Below are 26,085 nucleotides of genomic sequence, written 5' to 3' on the forward strand. Positions count from 1 at the left end.
TGGGCCTGTGAGCCATGGCTGCTGAACCTGCACATCCAGAGCCTGTGCTCTGCAACGGGAGAGGCCACACAGTGAGAGGCCCGCGTACCACACACACAAAAAAATGTGGAAGTTCAGAAAGGAGAGGCAGGGGCCCTTGAGGTGAACTTTGTCTTGGGGAGGGGCGGGCTCATCTGTCTCAGCCACAAAGATGATGTAGTCGGTCCCAGAGTGGAAGCGTCGGTTGAAATGCAGCTGGATTGTGAAGGACTCACCGTGGCGCATGATGAGCCACTGCAGGCCCACCTCCTGCGTGTGAGGCTCCTGGTTGTTCCTGGCGTTCTGCAGGTCGACGGACCTGAGCTCCAAGGCTGCCACTGGGACGGGGGTTGGCGGGGGGACAGGTCACTGCCCAGCTGTGGCTCCCTGGGCTCAGCATCCCCTGACACTTCTTGACATTTCATGGCACCTGGCTCTGACTTGGGTAAGACTGCTGTCCAGATCTTAGCCCTCTGCCACCTGCCCCCTAATCTCAGGACTCAGCCTCAGAGAGCATTTCAGCATCGTGATCCCAGTGACCTCTGGACCTGGACCTGGAGCCACAGTGCTCGAGAACTGGGGTCCCAGACAGCACAACATTTCCAGATAACTGAAACTTAACCTCAAAGTGCCGCCGTGTACTTACTCTTAATCACTTTTGTTGACAATCTTTCTAAAAATTACTCTATTATCCTGATGATAGAAGAAAGAGCATACTCGAATTTTGTATGAATTAAGTCAATGAGCTGACTGGAGGCTGGGGCCTCAGCTACAGGCAAGTCCCTGCTTTAGGATATGGGGGAGGGTGGGCACCTCAGGGTTATTTGCAGCTTATTTCTTGCTTCTCAGTCACATTCCAGGTGGATGAGGGTACTGGCTGCTTCCTAGGATGTACACTTAGTGTGTAATTTTAAAACTCTCATAACATAATGGGCAAGGTGCAGGCTCTCACCATCTTGGCTGTGAAACCTTAAGCAAGCCACTTAAGGTCCCTAGACATCAAAAAAATGGTGACAATGGTGTTCCTACCTCCTAGAATTCATGTGGGCGTTGAGGACTCACAAGTAAAGACCTTAGCATAGTGGCGGGTGCAGGGTAAGCACTCAGTCATCAGTAGTTGCTCTTAGTACTGATAATAATGCAGCCTCAGATTGCATTTGCTTTGCTATTTTTTCTGGTGATAAAAATTCATTAGGTCCTTTCCCCCAGTAGTACCTCAGTTTATCTCAGTGGTTCTCAACAGGGGCAGTTTTGCCCCCTAGAGGACATTTGGCAAAGTCTGGAGACATTTTTGGTTGTCACAACTCGGGGAGAGGCTGCTACGGGTGTCTAGTGGGTGGAGGCTGGGGATGCTGCGGAAAAGCTCATGTTTGCTCCAGCCAGTTTCTGTGCCATTTGCATTTTGAACTTTCTTCACATAAGTTCTCTATATTTTCACTAAATGTGTTCACTTTGATAGTTTTAGCCCATCTTTGTTACCTGGCTGGATTTTTTTTGAGTCCTAATTATTTCACCTAAACGCTTTATCTTACTATCTGGGAACTGGCTAAACAGTCTTCCAGGTCTTTGTCCAAGTCATTGGTAATACGATGGTTCTAAGCATTAAGGCTTAAGTCAGAGGCCAGTGGAGTATTATTGTTGGAGACTCGTTCCACGTTAACACTGAGCCATTAGGAAATACTCTTTAAGTATAGTTGTTCAACTAGCTGTGATTACATCTAATTCTTTACGTGAGGAAATTGGATTAGGTGTTTTTAAATTTCCTTCACAGTCTAAAATCAAATCCAGCTTTCATTTTGCATCTTTCCCACAAATTTGTCAAACATCTGGCTGAAAACAGAACGTGCATGATGGTCCCTAGGCCCTCCCTCCTAGTAACAATCTTTCCTTGAGGCAGATTCAAAGGTGAATCACTGGATCAAATAGTACAAAGTTTTTCAACCTCTTAAATGTAACTCAGGCACTTAAATAGTTATATTATTGGAACGAGAAAATTCAGGGCAAGATCTAAGACAGATGCCTGTGAGTTATTAAACAACATTTTGTAAACACGTCTAATCTATTAGTAGTTCGTGAAAGAAATTTAGAGAAATGTGGCCAATATTTTTTTTAAAGAATAGAATAGAAAATATCACAATGCACCCTACATAGGAAAAGCAAGCATAATTTTATGTATTATATAACTGGATCATGATATAAATTGTGGGTTATAGTCAAAAAGTTTGAAAGCAACTAGCCTAGATCCTGGTGGAAACTGATACATCTCATTTGTTCCTGAGGGGCCTGCATTTTCATACCAGGACCTACTGAGCCTTCACAGAAGCCTCTCCACCCGATACATAACAACCAATGGCCATTCGATCCTGAAAGATCAGATACCTGAAAGGGGCAGTGAAGAGCACACAGGTGTGTGCATCACCTCCACAGTGGGGAACGGGACTGGGGGCAGCCTTTTCCTGGCCGCTGCCCACAGCTCAAAGTGTTGTTCCTAAGGGCAGCCCACTCTGTTTCCCCTTTACCCAGGCCAACTATTGGTTTAGGAAGGAAAGGGGAGGGGGAAGAAGGAAGATATCTTCCCCTCCACGCCCAAGGTATACAATGCATGGAGAAAACTCATTCTCCATTAGGGGACTCAGTTTTTTGTTTTTGTTTTTGTTTTTATTTTACTTAATATAATTATGCATTTGGCTCACTGAAGTGCTTTTCATGTCAGGCAGACAATGACTTTAGAGAACAAAAGGGAGGGCCTTCAAGGGAGCAGGCAAAGAAAGCCAAGAGGATTAGGAAGAGGTTCAGCAAAGCAGGAAATCAAGCAGAATCAATTAGTAAAAAAAACATGGCAATGCCCACAAGTCCTTCTCGCCTTGGCCACCAGCCCACGCTGGTTAATGACAAGTAAGAGATGTAAAGCCTGGCCACATGACTCCTGGCGCTTGACTAAGATAAAGACAAGGATATAAAAGGATCAAAATATATCCCCATGTATTATGAGCCTTAAAACAAATAGAGAATTTAGAACAGCCATCTGCCTGCAATGAGCTCTGGGATGCAAAGCTCCTGCCATCTGAGACATCAAAAACCAAGCCAGCCCTGTTCTCCTGAGTGCCCGTCTCCCCCTCGGGTCTTGGCTGAGAGGTAACATCACACAGGGGCTTTCCTTGACCTCTGAACATGATGCCCCATCTCCCACCCTATGATCATCTGCCATCACAACACCCTTTTTATTTTCTGAAGAGCACTTCATAGCATCTAGAATTAGTTCCACGGAAGCAGAGACCTTGGCCATCTTCTTACACCTGGACCCCCTTTGCCTAGAACGGAGCATTGTTCCTAATTGCTGATAATTGCAGCTAATGTTCGCTGAACACTCACTACATGCCAGCCACTGTCAGAAGCATTTTACGTGTCTGAAATCGTTTATGTCCTTACAGCCTGTGGATGGAGGTGTTCATATTGTCCCTGACATGCAGGAATGGGAGGACTGGGATCAAACCCAGGCACAATCTTAACCTCCACAATCTCCCGCCTTACCTGGTGGGTGCTCAGAGATGTTTGCTGAATGGATATGTGCTTGCATGTGTGAGGTACGAGGAGAATAATCTGGCAGGAGGGCAGTGGGGCTGTAGAGGAGGAGAGAGAGAAAAGCCTGTGAGGGCAGCAGGGCCAGGATGATGAGTGGCTTGACTCCAGGCAGAGGTGCTGCTATTTGCTCAGTAGTAATGGGTATACCTCTCCTTGATGGAAGGATAAAGTGTTACACCTTTCTGAGGGCAATTTATCAACATTTCTTACAAAATAAAAGAAAGCCTTAAAACATAAATTCCTTTGATCCACAGATTCCTCCTCTAGGAATTTTTCCTAAGAAAAAATCATAATTTGTGTATAAAAATGTAAACATAAGGATATTCAGTGCAACCCAAATATCCTACAATGAGTCAGATACGTAAACTTTATTCCTCTCATCCTGATGTAATCAACAAAAGGACAAAGGATATTGGGAAATAATTCATGAGATATTAAAAAGCAACATAAGAAGTTTAAAAAACAATACGTTACAGATTAACTGTAGGTGGTAAAATTATGGGAAATTTTTCTTTAGTTTGAGCTTTTCGGTGTTGTTCAAGCTTTTGCTTTGAACATGTATTACTTTTATATTTAAGGGAAAGTGTTCCTTTGATTAAAGGCAGGTTTTTTTTGGTTTTTGTTTATTATTTTTTTTTTACAGCATGTTCTTATTAGTTATCTATTTTATACGCATCAGTATATACATGTCAATCCCAATCTCCCAATTCATCCCACCACCACCACCACCACCCCGCTGCTTTCCCCCTTTGGTGTCCATACATTTGTTCTCTACATCTGTGTCTCAATTTCTGCCCTGCAAACTGATTCATCTGTACCATTTTTCTAGGTATCACATATATGCGTTAATATATGATATTTGTTTTTCTCTCTCTGACTTAACTTCACTCTGTATGACAGTCTCTAGATCCATCCACATCTCTACAAATGACCCAATTTTGTTTCTTTTTATGGCTGAGTAATATTCCATTGTATATATGTGCCACATCTTCTTTATCGAGTCGTCTGTTGACAGGCATTTAGGTTGCTTCCATGACCTGACTATTGTAAATAGTGCTGCAATGAACATTGGGGTGCATGTGTCTTTTTGAATTATGGTTTTCTCAGGACCTATGCCCAGTAGTGGGATTGCTGGGTCGTATGGTAGTTCTATTTGTAGTTTTTTAAGGAACCTCCATACTGTTCTCCATAGTGGCTGTACCAATTCACATTCCCAGCAGCAGTGCAAGAGTGTTCCCTTTTATCCACACCCTCTCCAGCATTTATTGTTTCGAGATTTTTTGATGATAGCCATTCTGACCAGTGTGAGATGATACCTCATTGTAGTTTTGATTTGCATTTCTCTAGTGATTACTGATGTTGAGCATTCTTTCATGTGTTTGTTGGCAATCTGTATATCTTCTTTGGAGAAATGTCTGTTTAGGTTTTCCGCCCATTTTTGGATTGGGTTATTTGTTTTTTTGTTATTGAGCTGCCTGAGCTGCTTGTAAATTTTGGAGATTAATCCTTTGTCAGTTGCTTCATTTGCAAATATTTTCTCCCATTCTGAGGGTTGTCTTTTCGTCTTGTTTATGGTTTCCTTTGCTGTGCAAAAGATTTAAGTTTCATTAGGTCCCATTTTTTAATTTTTGTTTTTATTTCCATTTCTGTAGGAGGTGGGTCAAAAAGGATCTTACTGTGATTTATGTCATACTGTGTTCTTCCTATGTTTTCCTCTAAGAGTTTGATGGTGTCTGGCCTTACATTTAGGTCTTTAATCCATTTTGAGTTTACTTTTGTGTATGGTGTTAGGGAGTGTTCTAATTTCATTCTTTTACATGTAGCTGTCCAGTTCTCCCAGCATCACTTATTGAAGAAGGTGTCTTTTCTCCACTGTATATTCTTGCCTCTTTTATCAAAGATAAGGTGACCATATGTGCGTGGGTATATCTCTGGGCTTTCTATCTTGTTCCATTGATCTATATTTCTGTTTTTGTGCCAGTACCATACTGTTTGGATTATTGTAGCTTTGTAGTATAGTCTGAAGTCCAGGAGCCTGATTCCTCCAGCTCCGTTTTTCTTTCTCAAGATTGCTTTGGCTATTTGGGGTCTTTTGTGTTTCCATACAAATTGTGAAATTTTTTGTTCTAGTTCTGTGAAAAATGCCAGTGGTAGTTTGATAGGGATTGCATTGAATCTGTAGATTGTTTGGGGTAGTATAGTCATTTTCACAATGTTGATTCTTCCAATCCAAGAACATGGTATATCTCTCCATCTATTTGTATCATCTTTAATTTCTTTCACCAGTGTCATAATTTTCTGCATACAGGTCTTTTGACTTCTTAGGTAGGTTTATTCCTAGATATTTTATTCTTTTTGTTGCAATGGTAAATGGGAGTGTTTTCTTAATTTCACTTTCAGATTTTTCATCATTAGTGTATAGGGATGCAAGAGATTTCTGTGCATTAATTTTGTATCCTGCTACTTTACCAAATTCATTGATTAGTAGTTTTCTGGTGGCATCTTTAGGATTCTCGATGTATAGTGTCATGTCATCTGCAAACAGTGACAGCTTTACTTCTTCTTTTCTGATTTGGATTCCTTTTATTTCTTTTTCTCCTCTGATTGCTGTGGCTAAAACTTCCCTAACTATGTTGAATAATAGTGGTGAGAGTGGGCAACCTTGTCTTTTTCCTGATCTTAGTGGAAATAGTTTCAGTTTTTCACCATTGAGGACGATGTTGGCTGTGGGTTTGTCATATATGGCCTGTATTATGTTGAGGTAAGTTCCCTCTATGCCTACTTTCTGGAGGGTTTTTATCATAAATGGGTATTGAATTTTGTCGAAAGCTTTCTCTGCATCTATTGAGATGATCATATGGTTTTTCTTCTTCAATTTGTTAATTATCCCAGGATATTGAATATAGTTCCCACATCAGCTTCTTATACATGATTGCCAACCCCACCTGGAATCTAGCGAAGCAACTATATTGGGCCACTAATTTTTAATTAAGTTATAATCATTTGATTAAGTTATGATCAATATTCATTATGGTTTTGCAAATCATGTTCTTTGACTGCTCATTTGTGTACTTGGTCTTCCCCTCTAGGCTTCTCATCTTTCTGTGTGTCATCCGGATGATCACCATAATCTCTCCTTTTCTCTCCCTTCCAGGACCAGAGGACCTTTAGCTCCCTTTCCATCTAGAAGGTGCTTCTCTTATGTCTTATCTCCTTATTTTGTACTCCAGCCTCACGGCCTAGGGTTAAAAGCTATGTGACCTAAGGGAACCAAATAGGAATCATCAAGAAGAGAAAATGTGTTGGGAAGCATTCCAAAAGCATCATCACAATTGAACCTGGGAAGCCCTGCTTCTCGCCTCTGTTCATCTATATTCTATCCATCCTTTCCATAGGAGGCATTTTTCTCACATTATCCTTGATGCATCCTTTGACTACTCCTTCTCATGCCAGTCAAAACCCATTTTGCCAAGAATTACCTGTGCAGCTGTGTAACATCTCTCAAACTCTTTATCTGATTTCTCAAGGATATTCTGTGAGTCCCTGAACATTACACTGTCCGTTCTAATTGTTCTCCAGTTGTTCCGTGTGTATTCTTTTTTTTACATTGTAAGCTTCTTGGGGAGAAGAGACCACGTTTCTCCCGCTTAAGATCTAGCACAGTGTTAAACAGTCATTATATATTGGACTTACTGGTTAAGCACCGGGGACAAACTACTCAGGGGAGGTTGTAGAATATCCCTCCCTACCTGTGCCATGTCCTGGGCTAACATTTACTGAGCCTTATTGTATGCTCTACACTGTGCTAAAATGCACTATTTACATTGTCTTATAAAATTCTCTCATCAACTTTTGATGTGGGTACCATTATTATACCACCCATTTTACAGATGTGGGAACTGAGGTTTACAGAAGTTAAGTACTTTCCCAAGGTCACATACCAGTAAGGAAGAAAGCCAGGATTCAATCCCAGGTCTATCTAACTCCAAATCCCATGAGCTTAAACTACACAGCTGCCATTGGCTTAGTTGTTCAGCATGAATTTTTTTTTTTTTGCGATACGCGGGCCTCTCACGTTTGTGGCCTCTCCCGTTGCGGAGCACAGGCTCCAGATGTGCAGGCTCAGCGGCTATGGCTCACGGGCCTAGCCGCTCCGCGGCATGTGGGATCTTCCCGGACCGGGGCATGAACCCGTGTCCCCTGCATCGGCAGGCGGACTCTCAACCACTGCGCCACCAGGGAAGCCCCAGCATGAATTTTTGTCACAGTTCTCTCTGGTTAGTTCTTCAGGATGAGAGAACATTAATTCAGGTTGCCAATGACTACACATTTGCTGTGCTCCTCAGTTTTGTATTTACTTCTCTTCTACCTTGGGTAGCGGTACGTTGGTTCTTCACCTGCTCATTCTTTTTCTCAGGTCTCCCCAGAGCTGATTTTGTAGACCATAGCTCTCATCTTGCTTGTAAAAAAAAAAATAGCATGAATAATACCATATATCTTAGTTTCATAATCTTAGTAACCTTAGGGACTTGAAGTGATTCTTATCAGATATAGCAAGAGAAGGCACTCACTCATCAAAGAGGAGATTCATCAACTGAGGAACTGTCATGCAGACACCAGCTGAACAAGAGTCATGCACAAGAACTATCAATCACTTGATTCTATCCCCCTGAAGTTAACTTTCTTTGTGGCTGTGAAAATTTTTATTCAGAGTTTATAAAAAAGGCATACAGTGTAACCCCAACATGGTTAGAAAGTCCTGGAAAATGTTTAAATGTATCAGATCTTGCTTTTTAAATATTTCTATAATGAGCATATACACAATAAATAGCAACAGGTTTTTTTTTTTAATCTATAGGCTTTTTAAAAATTGAAGTAAAGTTGATTTACAATGTTGTGTTAGTTTCTGGTGTACAGCAAAGTGATTCAGTTATACATATATATACATATTCTTTTCCATTGTGGCTTATTATAGTGTATTGAATATAGTTCCCTGCGCTACACAGTAGGACTTTGTCGTTTATTTTATTTTTTTAATGTAATTTTTATTTTATATTAGACTATAGTTGATTTACAATGTTGTGTTAGTTTCAGGTGTACAGCAAAGTGATTCAGTTATCTACCTGATATATAGTAGTTTGTATCTGCTAATCCTAAACTCCTAATTTATCCCTCTCCCACTTTCCCCTTGGTAACCATAACTTTGTTTTCTTTGTGAATCTGTTTCTGTTTTGTAAATACGTTCATTTTATCATTAACAATAAGGGTTTTTCAATGAGCTGTTGGCTAACACATAGCAGAGTACAGAAACTTCGATGCTGTGTGTTCTAGTCGAGTTGACACTGGTGTGAGTCTAGGTCGTCAGCTCAAACCCAAAGTGACCACAAGCAAATCTTACCCAAACTGCAAACTCAAAGGAAATTGGGCTAGAGGGTAGGTTGCAGGCTCAAGTCACTATGGAGTGGATCTTCTTTATAGTTAAATGTGGTTAATATGCTAGTCTCCTTCTAAAATAAGAAAAAAAAAACCACTGTCTCTGTGGTTACTTATCTCTGTCACTACCCACCAGATGTCTGAGTGGAAGATGGGGGAAGCAGTGGGACTAAGAGAGGGGTTCCCAAAAGCAGGTGTTTATAATCACAGCTGTGTTCTAAAGGTTCTGGCTGATTCTCTCTGCACTTCTGACCAAGGACACAGGTTTGCATGACAGGTTTGCATTTGGGGTGTCATTGTATTATTTTTCACTACTGCTACTCTGTTCTTCCCCAGGAAGCCAGTGGCACAGGATATATTACATTAAAAAGGTATGAGAAAGATCTGGTGATGTTAAACCCCAACAATGAGAGATCGTTGTTCAATTCCGATGTTGACACCTGTATTTCCAGGTGCTGGAAATATAATGGTGAATAAGATACTATCCCTACCCTCAAGGATCTTCAATCTAGTGAGTAGACAGATGAGAAAATAGATTATAACACAATATGGATGATAGTTACAAGGTGCTCTGGCAACACAGAAGAGTAACCCATCCCAGCCTGAAAGGGTGGTGGATTCGAACCAGGGAATGATTTCCAAAGATAAGCCTTGAGTCAAGTAGGAGTTTTATGAACAAAGTTGGGATAGTGAGGTTGAGAGTAAGGTAGGAGAGGCAGTCTTAAGAGTCCCAACAGGGAGAACACGGTAAGTAAAAGAATGGAAGCATGTAACAGTATTCTGTCCTTTGGGTCCCAGGTATACTTCCTATATAAGTGGGATGTCAATAAGGGGAGGAGGAGTGGCAGGGGATGAAGCTTGTGAGATAGGGAATGTCAGATTCTGGCCTTATGAAAAAGCTGCCAATGAAGAATTACATAGTATGTATAATAAATATTAATAGAGAAATAAATGATAATTAGAAAAAAGCAAGACAATGGGGGAGGAAGGGTGGTGGCAAAGCTTTTTTCCTCCTTAAATTGCTGATGTATCCTTGAATAAGAAAGATCAGTTTTGCTAACTTTTCCTGAAATAGCAAGTCTAAATATGAATCAGAGGTTGAGGCTCTTTTCATTAGAAAAGCCTAAAAATGTGGACAAAAGCTAGGGAATGAGAAAAGCTCTATGTAGTGTAATATCCTAAAAATCATTCTTATTACAATTTATTTCCCAGTCTTAGTCTGACAATTAGGTGGCAAATGACTCTTCACATAAATATTAGGGCAAGGTCTTTCCTATCCCTGTTAAACTTACTTTGAGAGTTACACACCAAGTCATACCCAGTGAAGCATCAGCACATCCTAGGAAAATCCTGTATTCATGTGCTCGCAAGCACATTTATGCATGTTCCTACTCCCTCAGATTAGCCTTCTGGCAGCGTGAACTCATTTCATTTCCAATGGATATGGGGTAACCATGGTCCATTGTTGAGCAAAAAGGGGTGAAGATCAGCTGGAAACTGCAATCAAGAAGTTGATAACTCTCATAACTGCCCCAGAGCTCCATACCAGAATTTTAAAACAAAGATATTCAGAGGTGAAATGGAGAAACAAAAAGCATAGTCCAACTTCAGTTCTTAATCTGGCCCACATCTCTAACTGCTGTGGATTACTGTTATGAAACTGGGACCCAGCACCTCTGAGTGCTGCTCCAAAGGCACAGAGTTAATGTTGAGGACAAAACTCTAAGTGCTCTGAAGAGTAGAGCTTGAGAAATGAATAACTCTTTAACTGAGTATGATGCATGTGTAGGGTCAGAGGTGGAGCACATGCTTAATCCGGTAATCATATAGAAATGTGGAACAAGCCCAATTACTCACAATGTGCCATACTGGGCAGCACTTGAGAGAATAGGCATCACTGTGCTAGTAATTTAGGTCTGACATATATCCACATTCTCCTGACAGCCTCCCCCTCCCACCCCCACCCCTCTATATGGCCCCAAAGTAATGATATAGTAATGGTTGATGGTACCATCTAAGAAGTAACATAATGGAAGGGATACCCTGGGCTTTGGAGTTATTTCTAGGTTAGAATTCTGGTACTAACTACTACATAGCTGAGAACACTCACTTCATTCATGTTCTGCTTTGATCTGCTCCTAAAAGTTGGAGGTGGGCTTGTGGTGAACTTAAAAAATACAGAGCAGCCTTTTCCCCTTCCAGTCACAGTCTTGCCAGTAACCTAGTACCTGGCCCACTGATAGCCTTGCAGATGCCTAGCCATAGTTAAGTCCTTTGTTTACCAGGACTCATGACAGTAACTAGTAACTCTCCCAGAAAGGGCTGTGCAGTCTCAGGGAAGCTGAAGTTAAACAACAGTTTATTCAGTTTGTCTTCTCCTGGGAACCTTCATCCAACAGAGCCAACATTGCCCTCTCCATACACTAGGCTTGTGTTTGCTACTTGGTTTTCATATTGAACACTTTTTACATGCATTTATATGCAAAGTTGTTAATTAAAATATTAGGGAAAAAAGATTCTCGGTCATACTAAGTCCATCAAGATGTTAACATTGATAGTACTTGTAGAATTTAGGTACTTGTAGAATCTCAAGTTATTATTAAGGTTTCAAGGATTGAAGACTAACAAGAAATACTGAAGTGGTACACTTAAGTACCAACAAAGCCACTACCTTTTGACACACGAATTTCACAAGGTATTCACAATTTAGATGACAAATTAAGGCTCAAGTTTTAAGGATGAATACCTAAGATGTTTCATGATCTCACAAGGCTCACCAGGAAAGATGGTCCATTTCAAGGGGATAGTTGAGGAGAGTTTAATGAAGATACTAATTAAAAGGGGTTGAGCAGGGTTAAGGGAAACCAAGTCAAGATGGTGAAGTACCTCAGTGGAGTCCAGATGTTTCTGCAATGATGGAAATGTTCTACATCTATATTGTCTAATACTGTAGCCATTAGTCACATGTGGCTATTGAACACTTAAAATATGGTTAATGCAACTAAGATACAGAATTCTTTGGAGTGATGCAGAGTTAGAGCTATACCTTATAGAAGACTACATGACAGGAGCTGTGGCTTTTACGAAAAAAATGCAGCTGCGGACTTCCCTGGTGGCACAGTGGTTAAGAATCCACCTACCAATGCCGGGGACACAGGTTCGAGCCCTGGTCTGGGAAGATCCCACATGCAGCAGAGCAACTAAGCTCGTGCACCACAACTACTGAGCCTGCGCTCTAGAGCCCACGAGCCACAACTACTGAAGCCCATGCGCCTAGAGCCTGTGCTCTGCAACAAGAGAAGCCACTGCAGTGAGAAGCCCACGCACCACAACTAGAGAAAGCCCGCGCACAGCAATGAAGACCCAACACAGCCAAAAATAAATAAATTTATTTTAAAAAAAAAGAATGCAGCTAATGCCAACTTGCAGACTGGTAGGGGAAACACCTGGAATACTCTCACTGTCCAACCATCCCTCTCTGGTACCTCTGACTGATGGAACTCACCAAACACCAGAGAACAAGTAAACTCATTGATGCAATTCATAAAGGTTGGCCTCCTGGTACACAGAACATAGTGAAGGGTGGAGTAGATCTGGAGCAAAACATTTTCATACCATATACAAAATGAGCTGAGAAATCAAATGTTTGGTTTATTAGCACTTATAATTCTAAATATAGAACCGGTGGCAAAAAAATGGAACAAAACCATGTGTCAATAAAGTCATACAAATGTGTCTTATTAAAGCTATCACAGAGTTCTCTGCTGCACTAAATGGCACAATGCTTTAATCAAACTGCAACTGGGTTCATTTCAGGTTTCATACATGAAGAACGAGGTCAATACCATGTCCCTTCACCTATATTCAGCCTTGTATTCTTACCAAGGATCTGTGTGAAACTTCTTCCAAGGTCCCATCTAAAATCACAAAGCCTGGCATTGGGAAAAGTTTCACTTGACTTAGGCTACAGGTCATTGTAACTCAGTAAATGGATAAACTCAGATTAGAAAATGGGAGGAAGACCAGTAAACTAGATACAGGGACCCAAAGGCCCCCAATTCCTACTCTAGGACTATATGACCACTCTCTTCAGATAGGCCTATTTATGTTTTATTTTTGTACCATCTCTTTGAATGTTGGTGTGTGTTTAAACAACTTTTTTTCTTTTTGCACTGAACAGAAAAAAACAAAAAAAGGAATGGGAACAGGGGAGTGGTAATATCTATAGCCAGAGTCAAATACTATTTTGGAAAGCTTTATTGTCTACTTTAGTGGGTCCTGAATATATCACAAGTCCAGTCCTTACTGCCTAGCACTTAAGGAAGAAAGGTCTAATGTCACTGTACAGGGGTTGAAGTAGGTACCAAAGGAAAAGCAGTTCCCACCACCTCCAAGGAGCAGGAGCTGTTGCTCCTCAGGAAGGAGAATGCTGGTATGATTGTGTAACATTAATGGCCATGGCACACATGTTGTGTCAATCTGATACTCGAAGCTCAGTCCTGTAGACAGATCAATAACAGTCACTCCAGGAACTGAGGAGGAATGAATCCAGACCCCTCCAACCAACAAAAGCTTCCCATTGACCACATGAGCTGTGTGGGAGTACCTTGGGGTAATGGGAGGCTGGATGGCTATTGATTCCCAGATGAATCCACAAGGGATTGGTTTCAGAAAGAGTACAGAGCTTAACGGCTCCTCAGAAGCACCCAGACCTCCAGCAATGAGGGCTCCCCCTTGACAGCTGCAGGCACTGTGGGAATGCCGACCTTCAGGTACTTCTCCCTCCACTGGGATCCTGACCCAAGCCATTGTCCCCACATGTAGGAAATGCCAGTCACTTAGTACAGGTTCGGCCACACTGCGGCCCCCATACACAAACAAATATCTCTGATTCTCATAGGACACTTCTGTTGTCGAGTGGCGCCAACATGACAAAGTGGAATCTTCTTCTGGGCCGACCTTTGTGACTGTGACATTTAGGTCCTCAGGGTTATTATCCTCACTCTTGCAAAAAAGAAGCTGGAGAATCCCCAAGGCTGGAGTTACTGGGGACAGTCTCCCTCCCAGAACCAGAACCTGAGTATCTGAAAGTCTTGTCATGGTGTGATAAAGGCGTCCATCCCACTGAGCTCCAGCCCCCCAACTGCATATTTGGTTGCCTTTCCATTCAAAGTCACAGTATCTTGAGAGCAAGTGAAACTTTCTCACTCGGCAATGTCGCCCCTCCTGCTCTCCAAATCCTCCAGCACTGAGAATAAGACCTGGGCTCAAAAGGACCGAGGCGTGCCCATACCTCTTAAGGTCTGGGCCCTGGCTATCACCAGTGACTATACTGGCAGGGAAGACTCCTGAAGGGGAAGCAGGATCTATCCGAGGAAACGTCTCTGAGGGTGGAAACACCAGAGTTTGCGAGAGGGCGTCTCCCCGAGAAGCGGCCAGAATGAAATAGTGGGCGCACTTCAGATGCCACTCCTCAAACTCGTCGAAAGTTTCGAGATTTTCCACGCGCCGGCGTTCTTCTGCGGGAAGAAAGCAGCGATAGAACTCATTCATGTCCATGGCACGGCAGGCGGTCCAGCCGGCCTGAAGGAAGCGCTGCTGCTGGGCTTCCGCGTCGGGAAAGCGGTCCAGGCCATGCAGGGGAGAATTCAGCTGCCGAAAATGTTGCTGCATGAACTCGCCAAAGGCGTCACGCGGCCTCATCTGCTCGTAGACGACGAAAAGGGCATTAGAAAAACGCTGGGCGGCCCAGGCGATGAGGGCCGCGGCATCATCCGGCTCGAGGTAGGTCAGCACGGCCTCAGCCAGGAGAAGAGTCGGTGCGGCTGCGTCAAGGCCCGCGGTGCCCAGGGCGTGGTCCAATCGCTGAAGCTGTCGCAGGTCCAGGCCCAGGATGCAGTAGTCCGAGCTCTCAAAGCACAACGTGTACCCGGGGTCCCCGCTCTGGAAAGGCCCGGTTAACGCACACAGTTCCGGCGTATCTCGAATCCTCTGCGCTTTGCGCTGTGCCACGTCCGGAAAATCTACCTCCCAGACGGCAGCCCGGGTCAGGCGGCCCGCAGTTTTGAGGCGAAAATACAGCGAGTCCGAGCCAGCGCCGAGCGACAGAATCTGGGCGCGAGGCGCGCCGGGGACCGCGCACGTCCCCTTCAGGAAGGCGCGCACGCAGTGCCGCACGGCGCGTGCGCGGACGTAGTAGCCGCGGTGGATGAGCGGCGCGCGGCGCGCGGTCCCTGGAACTAGCAAGGCGGCGAAGGCGTCGTGCACGTACCCGCGCGCAGCCAGGGAGGTCTTGCTGACGGCGCTGCTGTCGTTGGTGCTCTGCACTGCCCCGGCCCGACGCTCGCGGCTCCGCGGGCCCATGGTTAGGGAACTCAGGAGCGACGGTCCGTCCCGGTGGTGAGCTGCCTTTTCGTTTCCCAGTAGCCACCTCGCGGACTCTGTACGGAAAAATCACACCCCCCCCGCACCCCGCCCCGTGACGCCTCTTCCTTGGACAGGTGTGCGTCACTTCCGGGAAGAGCGCACCTCGCCAATCAGTATTGAGGAGGGTGCAGCTGGTGCTGACATTCGGCTGTGATTGACATTTCTTTGATTCTCTGGGACTGCAGTTTCGCGGCAAGACTGACGGCTGCGGCTTATTGTGGACACGTGGACTGTGTCAGGGAAGCGCGGGTTATCACTTTTCTACAAGCCTTCCTGTCTGAAGTGAAAATTTAAGCTGTCATAAGTTGACTCAACTGCTGACAAAAATCTTTAAGAGGTGAGTCTGTGGGGACTGACAACCAGAGCTCCTTGGACGGTATGGTCTGCATTGAGTGTCTGGTAGGGGCAAAGCAGGGTTAGAACCACTGACTTTGGTGGGCAAGGAGAAGGGGTCGCTCCTCGGATGCTAACTACGAGTGCTTACTAAGAGATCCCATTTAAATCTGAAAACAAGCCAGTGAGGCCAGGTGCAAAATGAAGAAACCTTTACAGAAGTTGTGACTCACCCAATCAATGTTTCCCCACAGATGTACACTATTGATTCCCTTGTATTCCCGGCTCTGTGCTAAGCTGACAATAAGTAAACCACTCAGCCTCTTGTTTCTCAGCTGTAAAATGACATTCCCCTCCACGTTCAAAGTTCTGTTTTCTAAGACAAAGTTGAATGTCTGTGGAAGAGGGAATCATGGAAGAGAGGTGATTTTTCCCTCTGATACGGTCTGAGTCTTGGAGGTTTAAAATAATCGAGTTTCTAATTTGAGTATTTGGGAGTCGTCACCCGTAGGAAATCGCTTGCAGAGATATTTACAGGATTTGTAACTTATTAATTGGGATTTGGTGACTGAGATGGAGAAGGAAATCAGGATGACTATAAGTATGGTTACCTTGAAGCAGCATAGTATAATGGTGAAGGGCATGAGTTTTGGAGTCCAGCCAATTTGGATTTGGATACAACTGTGTCATTTAGATGTGGTGTTTAAGAGCTCTTAATGACTTTAGGGAGAGCAATTTCTGTGGAGTAGTAAGGGCAGAATCCATGTTATAATGAATGGGAGATAAGTAAATGGAGGCAGCTCAAGTTTAGCTCAGAAGGAAAGAAGAGACAGGGCAGTAGTTAAAGAGGAATGGGGGATAAAAGAAAGTTTATTTTTATTTTTTTAAGGTGGAAGCAAGTACTGTACTTACCTGGTGGTTCCCTGAGGGAAATTAGCAACTGGAGAGAGAGAGGTTGATGAACAGAAAAGTGAGAAGATTAGTGGAGTAATGACTTGGAATAGATAGGAAGGAATGGGATCCTGGGCACAAATTAGTCTTGGGGACAAGAGAATGAATCCTCTTTCTCTGATTCATGAGGGAAGAAGGGGTATAGATAAAGATAAATTTAAGTGTGAGGGAAGCAGAGAGAAATAGAGGGAATTCGTGTCTGAAGGCTTTCGTTGTCTCTATAAAGGTAGTGACTGAGTTGTAAAGTTCAGCCTAAGGCAGCTGGGTCTATGGAACGCTTGAGTTTGGAATTGGAATGGGAGAAGGACTTTCCTGAGCTTGCTGGACTTTGAGATAGTCATTTCTAAAATGAGGGGATTAAGTGCTGCTTTGTGTGGTGTTTCAGGGTTTATCGAGGGTCAAAGAGAAAAAAAAGTTGTAGGACTTTGAAAAAAAATATACTGTGCTGTAGAAATGAATTTTTTTTCTTTGTTTGTTTGTTTGCGCTACGCGGGCCTCTCACTGTTGTGGCCTCTCCCGTTGTGGAGCACAGGCTCCGGACGCGCAGGCTCAGTGGCCATGGCTCACGGGCCCAGCCACTCCGCGGCATGTGGGATCTTCCCGGACCGGGGCACGAACCCGTGTCCTCTGCATCGGCAGGCGGACCCTCAACCACTGCGCCACCAGGGAACCCCAGAAATGAATTTTTATATGACAAGTTAGTAAAATGTACATGATATATTAGAAATACTACTTTTTTTGGTAAAGAACAGATCAAGAAAAGTGATTCAAGAAGAAAGAGAATGGAGCAAAATTTGTGATTTGGGTGCCTTACAGTTGTTTTCTGGTTATTTGTTAAAAATCTATATTTTCTTATGTAAAATGAGACAGTAATACCTCATGGGTTATTATGAGAATCAAGTAAAATTACCATCCAAGACATTTAGCAGAATGCCTGGCTCATACTAAGTGCTTAATAAATAGTAACAAGTGTTTTTATTATCCTGAGTTCCCTTTTGGGGGTGGGGGTGGAGGGCGGGGAGGAAAAAAGTTCTCTAGGACAGTGGTCCCCAACCTTTTTGGCACCAGGGACCGGTTTTGTGGAAGACGATTTTTCCACGGGGTTGGGGGTTGGGATGGTTTCGGATGATTCAAGCGCATTACATTTATTGTGCACTTTATTTCTATTATTATTACATTGTAATATATAATGAAATAATTATACTCACCATAATGCTAACAGGAGGCGGAGCTCAGGCTGTAATGCGAGCGATGGGGAGCGGCTGTAAATACAGATGAAGCGTCGCTTGCTTACCCACCGCTCACCTCCTGCTGTGCGGCCCGGTTCCTAACAGGCCAGGGACCAATACCGGTCCGTGGCCTGGGGGTTGGGGACCCCTGCTCCAGGAGAACAGGAGACCTGGTTCTGGCCCTGCTCTAACTTGATGAAATATTAGTACAAATGTAGAAAGATCTTATCTCAATGTGTTGCCGTTTGGCACATCACTCCCACCCCACCTGCTTCTAATCCATGCCAAAGCCAGCCCAGGCAGACTGAATCTGGCAGGGCATGGAATTGTTGATAGCAATAGCTTAGGTAATGATCAGTGAAACAACTTTTAAAAATGTGTAAAAACTGTGCTTGCTTTGGTGGCTTTCAAATTTCCATAGGTTAACATTGTAGCTATTGGGTCAGTAAATTTACTCATAACTAGTTAAGGGGCAATCTGGAGGTGGTTTGAAATGTGCCACAAAATCAGGTCAGGATCCTAGAGTAGGACTGAAAATTTATAGGAAAATTTAGCCATCTGTAACATTTGTTAACAGCCTGCTATGTAAAATGTCCTAAATTCTTTTTCAGGCTGTCATTCTGTTGTCTAAAGGTAAAAGTTCTTCCCTCTCGTAATTCATATTAATGAAGCTGTTTTGCAAGGTTTCTAAAAAGTTATTTAATTATTTTATGAACAATTCTGTAAAATTAATTAATTATTTATTTTAATGGATTTATTAAAGTAATAAGTGAATTAATTACCTAAATTTATTACTTAAATTTTAATTTATTAAAATTATTTCAAAAAGTAATCAGGTATTACATGCAAGTTGTAATACCTTCAAATTGCGCAAAACTTTATAAGGTAAGTAAAAATAAAATTCTGTCCCTTGACCTTTGCCGCTTCCAACCCACTTTCTAGTGCGAACAGTTTTCTATGTATCCTTTCATACCTATTTTAGGAATAAAGATATATATAAATAAGAGTGTGTGTGTGTATACACACATGCTTTGTTTATAAATGTCATCTTTGTGAACAATGTTTTTTTGCAACTTACTTTTTGGAAATAACACTATATTATAGAAGTCTTTCCATATAGTCATAGATATTCAGTTGGATGGATATACAATTAATTTAACCGGTACCCTACTGATGGGCATGTAGGTTGTTTCCAATTTTTTGCTATTATAAATAATGCTACAAGAAGTGTATTTGTACGTATCCTATAAGATACAGGATAAATTCCTAAAAGTATAATTATTGGGTCAAAAAGTATGTGGGTTTGTGTGTGTGTGTGTGTGTGTGTGTGTTGCCAAAGTACCTTCCAAAAATATCATACCAAGTTCTGCTCCCACCAGAACTCTTACTCTTACCTTCACCCATATTGGGTATTCTTCTGAGCTTCATATTTTTTTCTGAATAATTTTACAAGTTAAGTCTTCCACATGAACTTTAAAAATCAATTTCTAAGGAATAATTTTGGGAATATTTTGATTAACATTTACTTTATAGGTCAATTTATGACAAATTGACTTTACTATGTCAAGGTATGTTTTTCTGTGTTAATGACATCTCTTATGTACTTCAGTAGACATATTAAACATATTGATTAAATAGTCTATCTTTTTCATTTGTTACTATTAAGCACTTACTACGGCATTTTATTGAAATTCTATTGAAATGTATCTCATACTGGGTTAGCCTTTCTGTGGATTTCTATGGCTCTGTCTAGATCTGTACAAACTATTTTCTTAATTGCCCATTTTAATATCTTGGTAACTTATTTAACCCTCTCAGTATCAATTTAGTGATTTTTAATGTGGTGAAAATATTTATTTTACAAGCTTATGGGGAGGGTTATAGATAATATTATTAAAAGTGCTTGCCACTTAATTGGTAGGCTCTGAATGGAAACTGCTATTCTTATCAACATCATCATCATTAATATCTGAGGACCATACTTTGAAAATCACTGAATTTCACTTGGAATTTTGTCTTAATTTATAAGCCACCTTCAGAGGTAAAGGGAAATCAGGATTTATTTATCACCTACAAAATGCTGGGCACTGTGTTAGGTGTGAAACTGCACTCCTTCTCGGGTGGGACTCAAACCCACGGGCTGGGGCTCGAACCCACCTGCACCTCAGATTGGGACTTGAACCCATGATCCCTGACTTAGGAGGGACTTGAAACCAGTGTCTTTAAAAAAATTTTTTTTAAATTTTTGGCTGCGTTGTGTCTTTGTTGCTGTGCGTGGGCTCTGTCTAGTTGCAGTGAGCCGGGGCTACTCTTCGTTGCGGTGCGCGGGCTTCTCATTGCGGTGGCTTCTCTTGTTGCGGAGCACGGGCTCTAGGCTTCAGTAGTTGTGGCGTACGGGCTCAGTAGTTCCCGCTGTCTTTTAATTGAAACCGCTCTCCTGGTGTCAGGACTTACTGAAACTCAGGTACTTTTGTCTTGGCGCAGAAAGAATTCATTGAGAGGGAAAGTGACAAAGAGTGAGTTTACTTTTTTATTTTTAGGCTGTGCCTGCACGGCGTGTGGGATCTTAATTCCCCCACCAGGGATCAGACCTGAGCCCCGTGCAGTGGAAGCGCCGAGTCCTAACCACTGGACTGCCAGGGAATTCCCAAAGAGTGAGTTTATTAGCATGGGATGCTTGTAAGAAATTCAAGCGGGCAGGGGAGAAGGCTCTGCCCCAGGACTGAGAAGGCTTCATTTTTATAAACAAAAGAAAATTGGAGAGGGGAAGAAGACCACCTTCTTCCTCATTCTTGGGCAGACGTCAAGGCTTACGTCATTATTTCCTCCTTTGGCCCTGAAGGGTTTAACCAGGACTGTCATGCTGCTATTTAAATCATATGTATATTAGCAAAAAGGTGGTAACATATACTAAAATATGGTAATTCATCTCAGGTTTCAGTATAATGTCCCCTTTCACCTAGTTTGTTTCCCTGTATTTCTGTCTTGGCTACACAAAGAAATGCTACTCTTCAAGGACTATTAACTCCCTGACTTCATGTAACAAGATTCAGACCGGTATCTACTGTCTTGTGTTTTAACTATCAGGGTTTGTGGCTTGAGTGCGTCTGATGTGCACCTGTTCTTCCTTCAAGGTAGAGTAGATTGTTGCTAGGTTACTGGATTCTTCTTTTAAGTGGTCGTTAGTTTACAACAGTCTCCCAGACTCCCTTGAAATTCCCTTTCTGTCTTTAATCCTTTAGTGGGATTTTTAAAGTAACTGTTCCTACTCTATCCTACTCTATCCCTATCAGGTGCTAGAGAGGTAGTATAAGCCATAGTCCCTGTTAGGAAGTTTATATAGTCTGGTGAGGAAGAAAGACAAGTAAATCAGTGATTGAGATACAGTGTGATAAAGTACTGAGTTAAAGGTAGTCACTGGATTATGTGGGAACATAGAAGAGGGGAATTTAAAGTACTTTATTAATCCTCACAGCTACTCTGCATTTTTATCGAATTTTTATCCCATTTTTACGAATAAAGAAACTGAAGCCATGGGGTTAAAAGTGACTAAGGCCACACAGCTACTTAAGAGCAGAACTGGTAAAAGAATTAACCTAGGTCCATCTGACTCCAATGCCTCTTCCTTTATATATTTTAAATAGTTAAAAAATGTAAACTTTTGGACCCAAAATAGGTCTTATAAATTTCTAGTTTTAGAAGTAGTTTTATAGAAAGTGCTAATAGGTAAAGGAATATACCCTACTAAATTTCAGATTTTAATTCACCTCTTACCAGCTTGAGGGCTTTTCTTATTTCTTGTTCAGGTTGTTGGCTCACTTAAGTTAGCTTTGGAGTAGATTTTGTCTATAGAGGAATAAATTAACAAAACCTGTTTCTTTGCTTTTGCATCAACATCTGAAAATGTTCACATTCATTTAAATAGGTGAAGCTGAGCCCAGAACCATGCATACTGTTTATCTTATCAAAATGGGTGGAAGTGAAGCAATCTGAAGGAAATTCAAGACCACAGAACTTATTGACTGAACCACATTGTATTGTTCATGCCAAGAATAAGTGTTTGGAGAAAGACCTTGCTATTCTGCTAAATCATGATGGAGGCAGAAGAACAACAGCCATGGAAGACAACCTTTTACTCAGAATTACCTAAAGTGGTGAGAATTCAACCAAGGAATCTGGAGTGTTGTTAATTATAATGACTTCTGTGTTGTTTCTTTTCACAAAAGACAAGTACATTTTATAAGTAGAATTTGCAAACTCTGTATATTTTAAAAGTTATATAGCTACATCTAGTAGGCAGTTTGCCTAGTACAGACTACAGACATCAAGCACCTGGTATGATGCTATGAATCTAGTGGACTTGAGAAGTTTTTACTGATTGTATTCTTATTTTAGGAACTTCATGCCCACTTGAATGGATCCATTAGTTCCAATACCATAAAGAAGTTAATAGCCAAGAAGCCAGGTCTTAAAATCCACTATCAGATGACTATGATTGACAAGGGAAAGAAAAGAACTTTAGAAGAGTGAGTTTGGGGAGATTGTGGACATACTTCTTTTTTTCTCTATTTTGCGATTGTAAATAGTATGTAAGGATTCAGATTTTTGTAGTTAAAGGAATAGGGTAGCCGTCTGGTATGGAGAGTATAACTTGACTTATAGCATTTTTTCCAACTGTCAGACTGTTGATAGTATTTTTAGTGATTTGTATTGTTTGTGAAGTTACACTATATTGTAATATTCTTTAGACTTGAAAATATAGACTTGTTGGTTTTTTCCCCCAGTTTCCTGCTACCACTTGGGGTAGGGGTTGGGGGTGGAGAAGGGAAACTGTTACTTCCCACTTAAAAGTAATGTATGATTTTCAGTCATTTGATTATCCCTCCAGATCAATGTAATTTTTGAAAAACCTATTCTCTAGTTCTTTATAAATATATGATTACTATTAGCCTAAAATCAGTTAATTTAGTGAAGTTTTTGATGACTAAAGTACGTTAAAACTTTTCATGTTGCAGATGTTTCCAGATGTTTCAAATTATTCATCAGCTTACTACTGGCCCTGAAGATATTCTAATGGTGAGAAATGAAGTAATTTTTAGACTGGTTTAAAAATTAGTGAGTAATTGATGCCCTTCTGTTGTTGCATGTGACCTTTTGCTGTCATCAAGAATCTGATGAAAAATGTTTTCTGCTTTTTTCATGGTAACTCTTTTAAAACATAGTGTAAGACATTTGTCTACGAGCTAATATCAAAAGATATGTTCATTATAAAAGATATGAGGAAAGAATCAAGATCAGAATCTTCTGTTAGGTAGTGGACAATGTGGAGGAGAAAATCTTGTCCTGTTTTACATATATATATATGAAATATCTGACCACAGACTTTACATGTATTGCTTGGGATACTTTGAACTGCCCCTGGGTGGACATTATAGAGAATGAAGAAGTTCAAGAGGTGCTTACAGATTGAATGATTAATCCCTAGGGAAATTGTGCCTTCCCTCTGGGGATGAAGAGCTAGAGGACTCCACTGTGTTGCCTTAGCTGAAGCTCTGTGATACTACAGTCTGATATGGCAGACTGGCTTCTGTATATTGATCTGACCAGGTTGGCATTTTTAAATATTCTCTTTGTAATTGGAGAGAAGCAGAATCCTATCAGTGTTCTTAACCCTTAGAAAAAATGCAAAGTAAGAAATGTAACCTGCGTTTCTGGAGAGGTGACTTTTGACTGGTCAAGAAAGAATTTTCCTCCTTGGCTGACACGGATCCTCATGGTAGTTATTAAGTAAATTAATCACCTTTTGGAGGAGTGTTAACTCTAAAAGTTTAGTTCAACAAAAGTTGACTGAGTGCCCACAATGTTCCAAGCACCCTGCTAAAGACTGGGAGATATAAAGATAGATCAGCATGGTCCCTGCCCCTCAGGAATCTATAGTCAGGCTGGAAAGACAGACCCATAAGAGAATAAATCCAACATCATGAGGTAAGCTCTGTGTTACAGACATGCACAGGGATTTATAGGAACCCAAGGGAGCATTGTCTAATCAGCCACTCAACAGGTACCACTGAACCCTGCTAGGAACGTCCACCACAGGAGGCTCTGTCTCACTTTCTGCTGTTGAGTGTAACAGAGCAAACCTGATAAAATTTTAGATTCTGAGAGCTCCATGGGTATCATATGCCATGCTCATTGTTTCATTCCTTCCAAAGTTGGTAAAAAGCTTTATTAAAATGAGGCGAGGAATTAAGATTCTGTAGCATTTGACTTAGTGCTACTTAGACGAACACCTGTAGGTGGTCGAGAGGATGACAGTGAGTTGCCCCAGAGAGTGAAATTAATAACATTTACATATAATAAATGAATCATGTGTGAGAGTAAGCCAAGAGATTGTTTACAGATGTGGGACTGAGCGGGGATCACTTAACAGTCAAGTTATGGCGACTGGGTGTAATCTCAAAGAGACAGGATTGAAATGTGACTGAAATAATATTAACTGTTGCATGTGCCAGACACTATACTCAAGATGACTTTCTGAGGTGGGCATTTTTTTTTTAACATCTTTATTGGAGCATAATTGCTTTACAATGGTGTGTTAGTTTCTGCTTTATAACAAAGTGAATCAGCTATATACATATACATATATCCCCATATCTCCTCCCTCTTGCATCCCCCTCCCACTCCCCCTATCGAGGTGGGCATTTTTATTGTTCCCTTTTTGCAGATGAAAAAAACTGAGGCCTAAAGAGGTTAAGTGTAACTTGTTCAAGGTCACTCACTGCGAGTAAGTGGCAGAATTGACTATTTTGTCCGATTCCAGAGCCCATGTTCTTTCTCATTCAAGATGTGCAGTCTTACCATTCTTGGAGAAAGCGGAAATTTAATTGTGATGGATTCTATCTGAAGAAAGTACTTGAGTAGATGTTCTCAGTCCAGCGCATAGGAGAGGAAAGCCCAAAGTGCCAAGAGTTGCCCTTGGTACCTGTTGCTGCATGGAGCAGAAAGGGCTGAATCTGGCCAACACGGACATGGACCCTAGGGGAGTGTTCTTGGACGTGAGCTAGAGATGATTCCACAGGCCTTAATGTGGCCTAGAGAAATCTTCCTCCCATTGCTCTCAATCAGTATTTGCCAGCAATCTTCTGTTGTTCTATTTGGTTTCACACGTACCTCACCATCAAGAAAGGGGGTGCCCTGGATAGTAGATAGGATCGCTTCACACCCTCACTTCCACCCTCGTTCGCAATTCATACATTACAAATAGGCTTCTGCGTTAGTCTCCTGTGAGCTGGGGTAGGGTGTCTCTGGGTCTGCTTAGTTCTGGAGCAATGATAAGATGTGAGTTCTTCAACCTGCAAAGATGAGGCCTGTGCTCTGGTGGTGGCAGTGGCAGCATCATGGGGTTCCTGAGAAAGCAGTGCTATGGGGTCCAGTGCCTGTGATGATGCTGCAGAGGCTGCAGGGTTATGCTCAGTGGTGGAGGAAGCAGTGGTGTCTTGCTTGGTCCAGGGGTGTCACGTGATTTTGAATGCTTTTGTGTTGTCCTGAGCTGTGTAATCTCTGAGGCTGATTCTCCAGACCTCCTGGTGAATCCAAACCACCCGTTATATTCATATTATAATAAATTCCTTTTTTGGCTTTAGTGTAAAGAAAAAAGATGAGGCCCAGATCTTGGATTGCAATGAATCCACCGGGCGGGGCCACCCAGTTAGGCACCATCTGCGCAACCAGCCAGCCTTGCTCCTTGGCCAGGACGCTGCACCTGCGTGCCCATGTGCACATGGTCAAAGCAGGTTAAGAGTAGGATACCAGCTGTAAGGACTAACTAGGGCTGGTTGTCACAGCATTTCTAACTTGGTCCTTTTTTCTTCTAGATTTGGTATATTTTAGGGTTGATGGCAATGAAGGAAAACATGCCTTCAGCCGTTAGATGTCATTTATCTTGGTGATTTAGTAATTTTTGGATTGTTGAGTTTTGTGCTAGATTGGATACAGTTTTACTCAAATTTATCACCCATTTTCTTTGCCTAAGAAGAATCTTCCTAAGTACTTTTGGGGGGAATTTAACCCTGCCGGAAGAAATTCTTGAAAAATACAACTTATCCCTAAATAG

The 26,085-nt window shown here is 42.0% G+C and overlaps 3 protein-coding genes across 3 annotated transcripts in view; 1 reads left to right on the top strand and 2 right to left on the bottom strand.

The window, feature by feature from the left end:
* The window catches only part of LOC307182346 (protein-glutamine gamma-glutamyltransferase 5-like), a gene marked incomplete at its 5' end in the record, with an annotated part of 44,984 nt that extends 43,855 nt beyond the window's left edge, over positions 1-1,129 (bottom strand). Inside the window, 2 exon segments of the mRNA XM_079913590.1 lie at positions 255-356; positions 1,081-1,129. Coding sequence (XP_079769716.1) covers positions 255-356; positions 1,081-1,129 — 151 coding nt within the window.
* Positions 1-26,085, top strand: part of MAPDA (N6-Methyl-AMP deaminase) — a 48,124-nt gene that overhangs the window by 8,903 nt on the left and 13,136 nt on the right. The window contains 3 exon segments of the mRNA XM_079912603.1: positions 21,898-22,126; positions 22,368-22,498; positions 22,988-23,048. Coding sequence (XP_079768729.1) covers positions 22,064-22,126; positions 22,368-22,498; positions 22,988-23,048 — 255 coding nt within the window. The 5' untranslated portion in view covers positions 21,898-22,063.
* Positions 12,451-15,875, bottom strand: LCMT2 (leucine carboxyl methyltransferase 2). Its single transcript, XM_079912602.1, has one exon. The coding sequence runs from the start codon at positions 15,394-15,396 to the stop codon at positions 13,336-13,338; it is 2,061 nt and encodes a 686-aa protein (XP_079768728.1). The 5' UTR covers positions 15,397-15,875; the 3' UTR covers positions 12,451-13,335.

Source organism: Stenella coeruleoalba (genome assembly GCF_951394435.1).
Source record: "Stenella coeruleoalba genome assembly, chromosome: 2".
NCBI lineage: Eukaryota > Metazoa > Chordata > Mammalia > Artiodactyla > Delphinidae > Stenella > Stenella coeruleoalba.

Bases quoted from the DNA above. Each gene is read 5' to 3' on its own strand.
- LCMT2 (XM_079912602.1), bottom strand. From the start codon at position 15,396: ATGGGCCCGCGGAGCCGCGAGCGTCGGGCCGGGGCAGTGCAGAGCACC.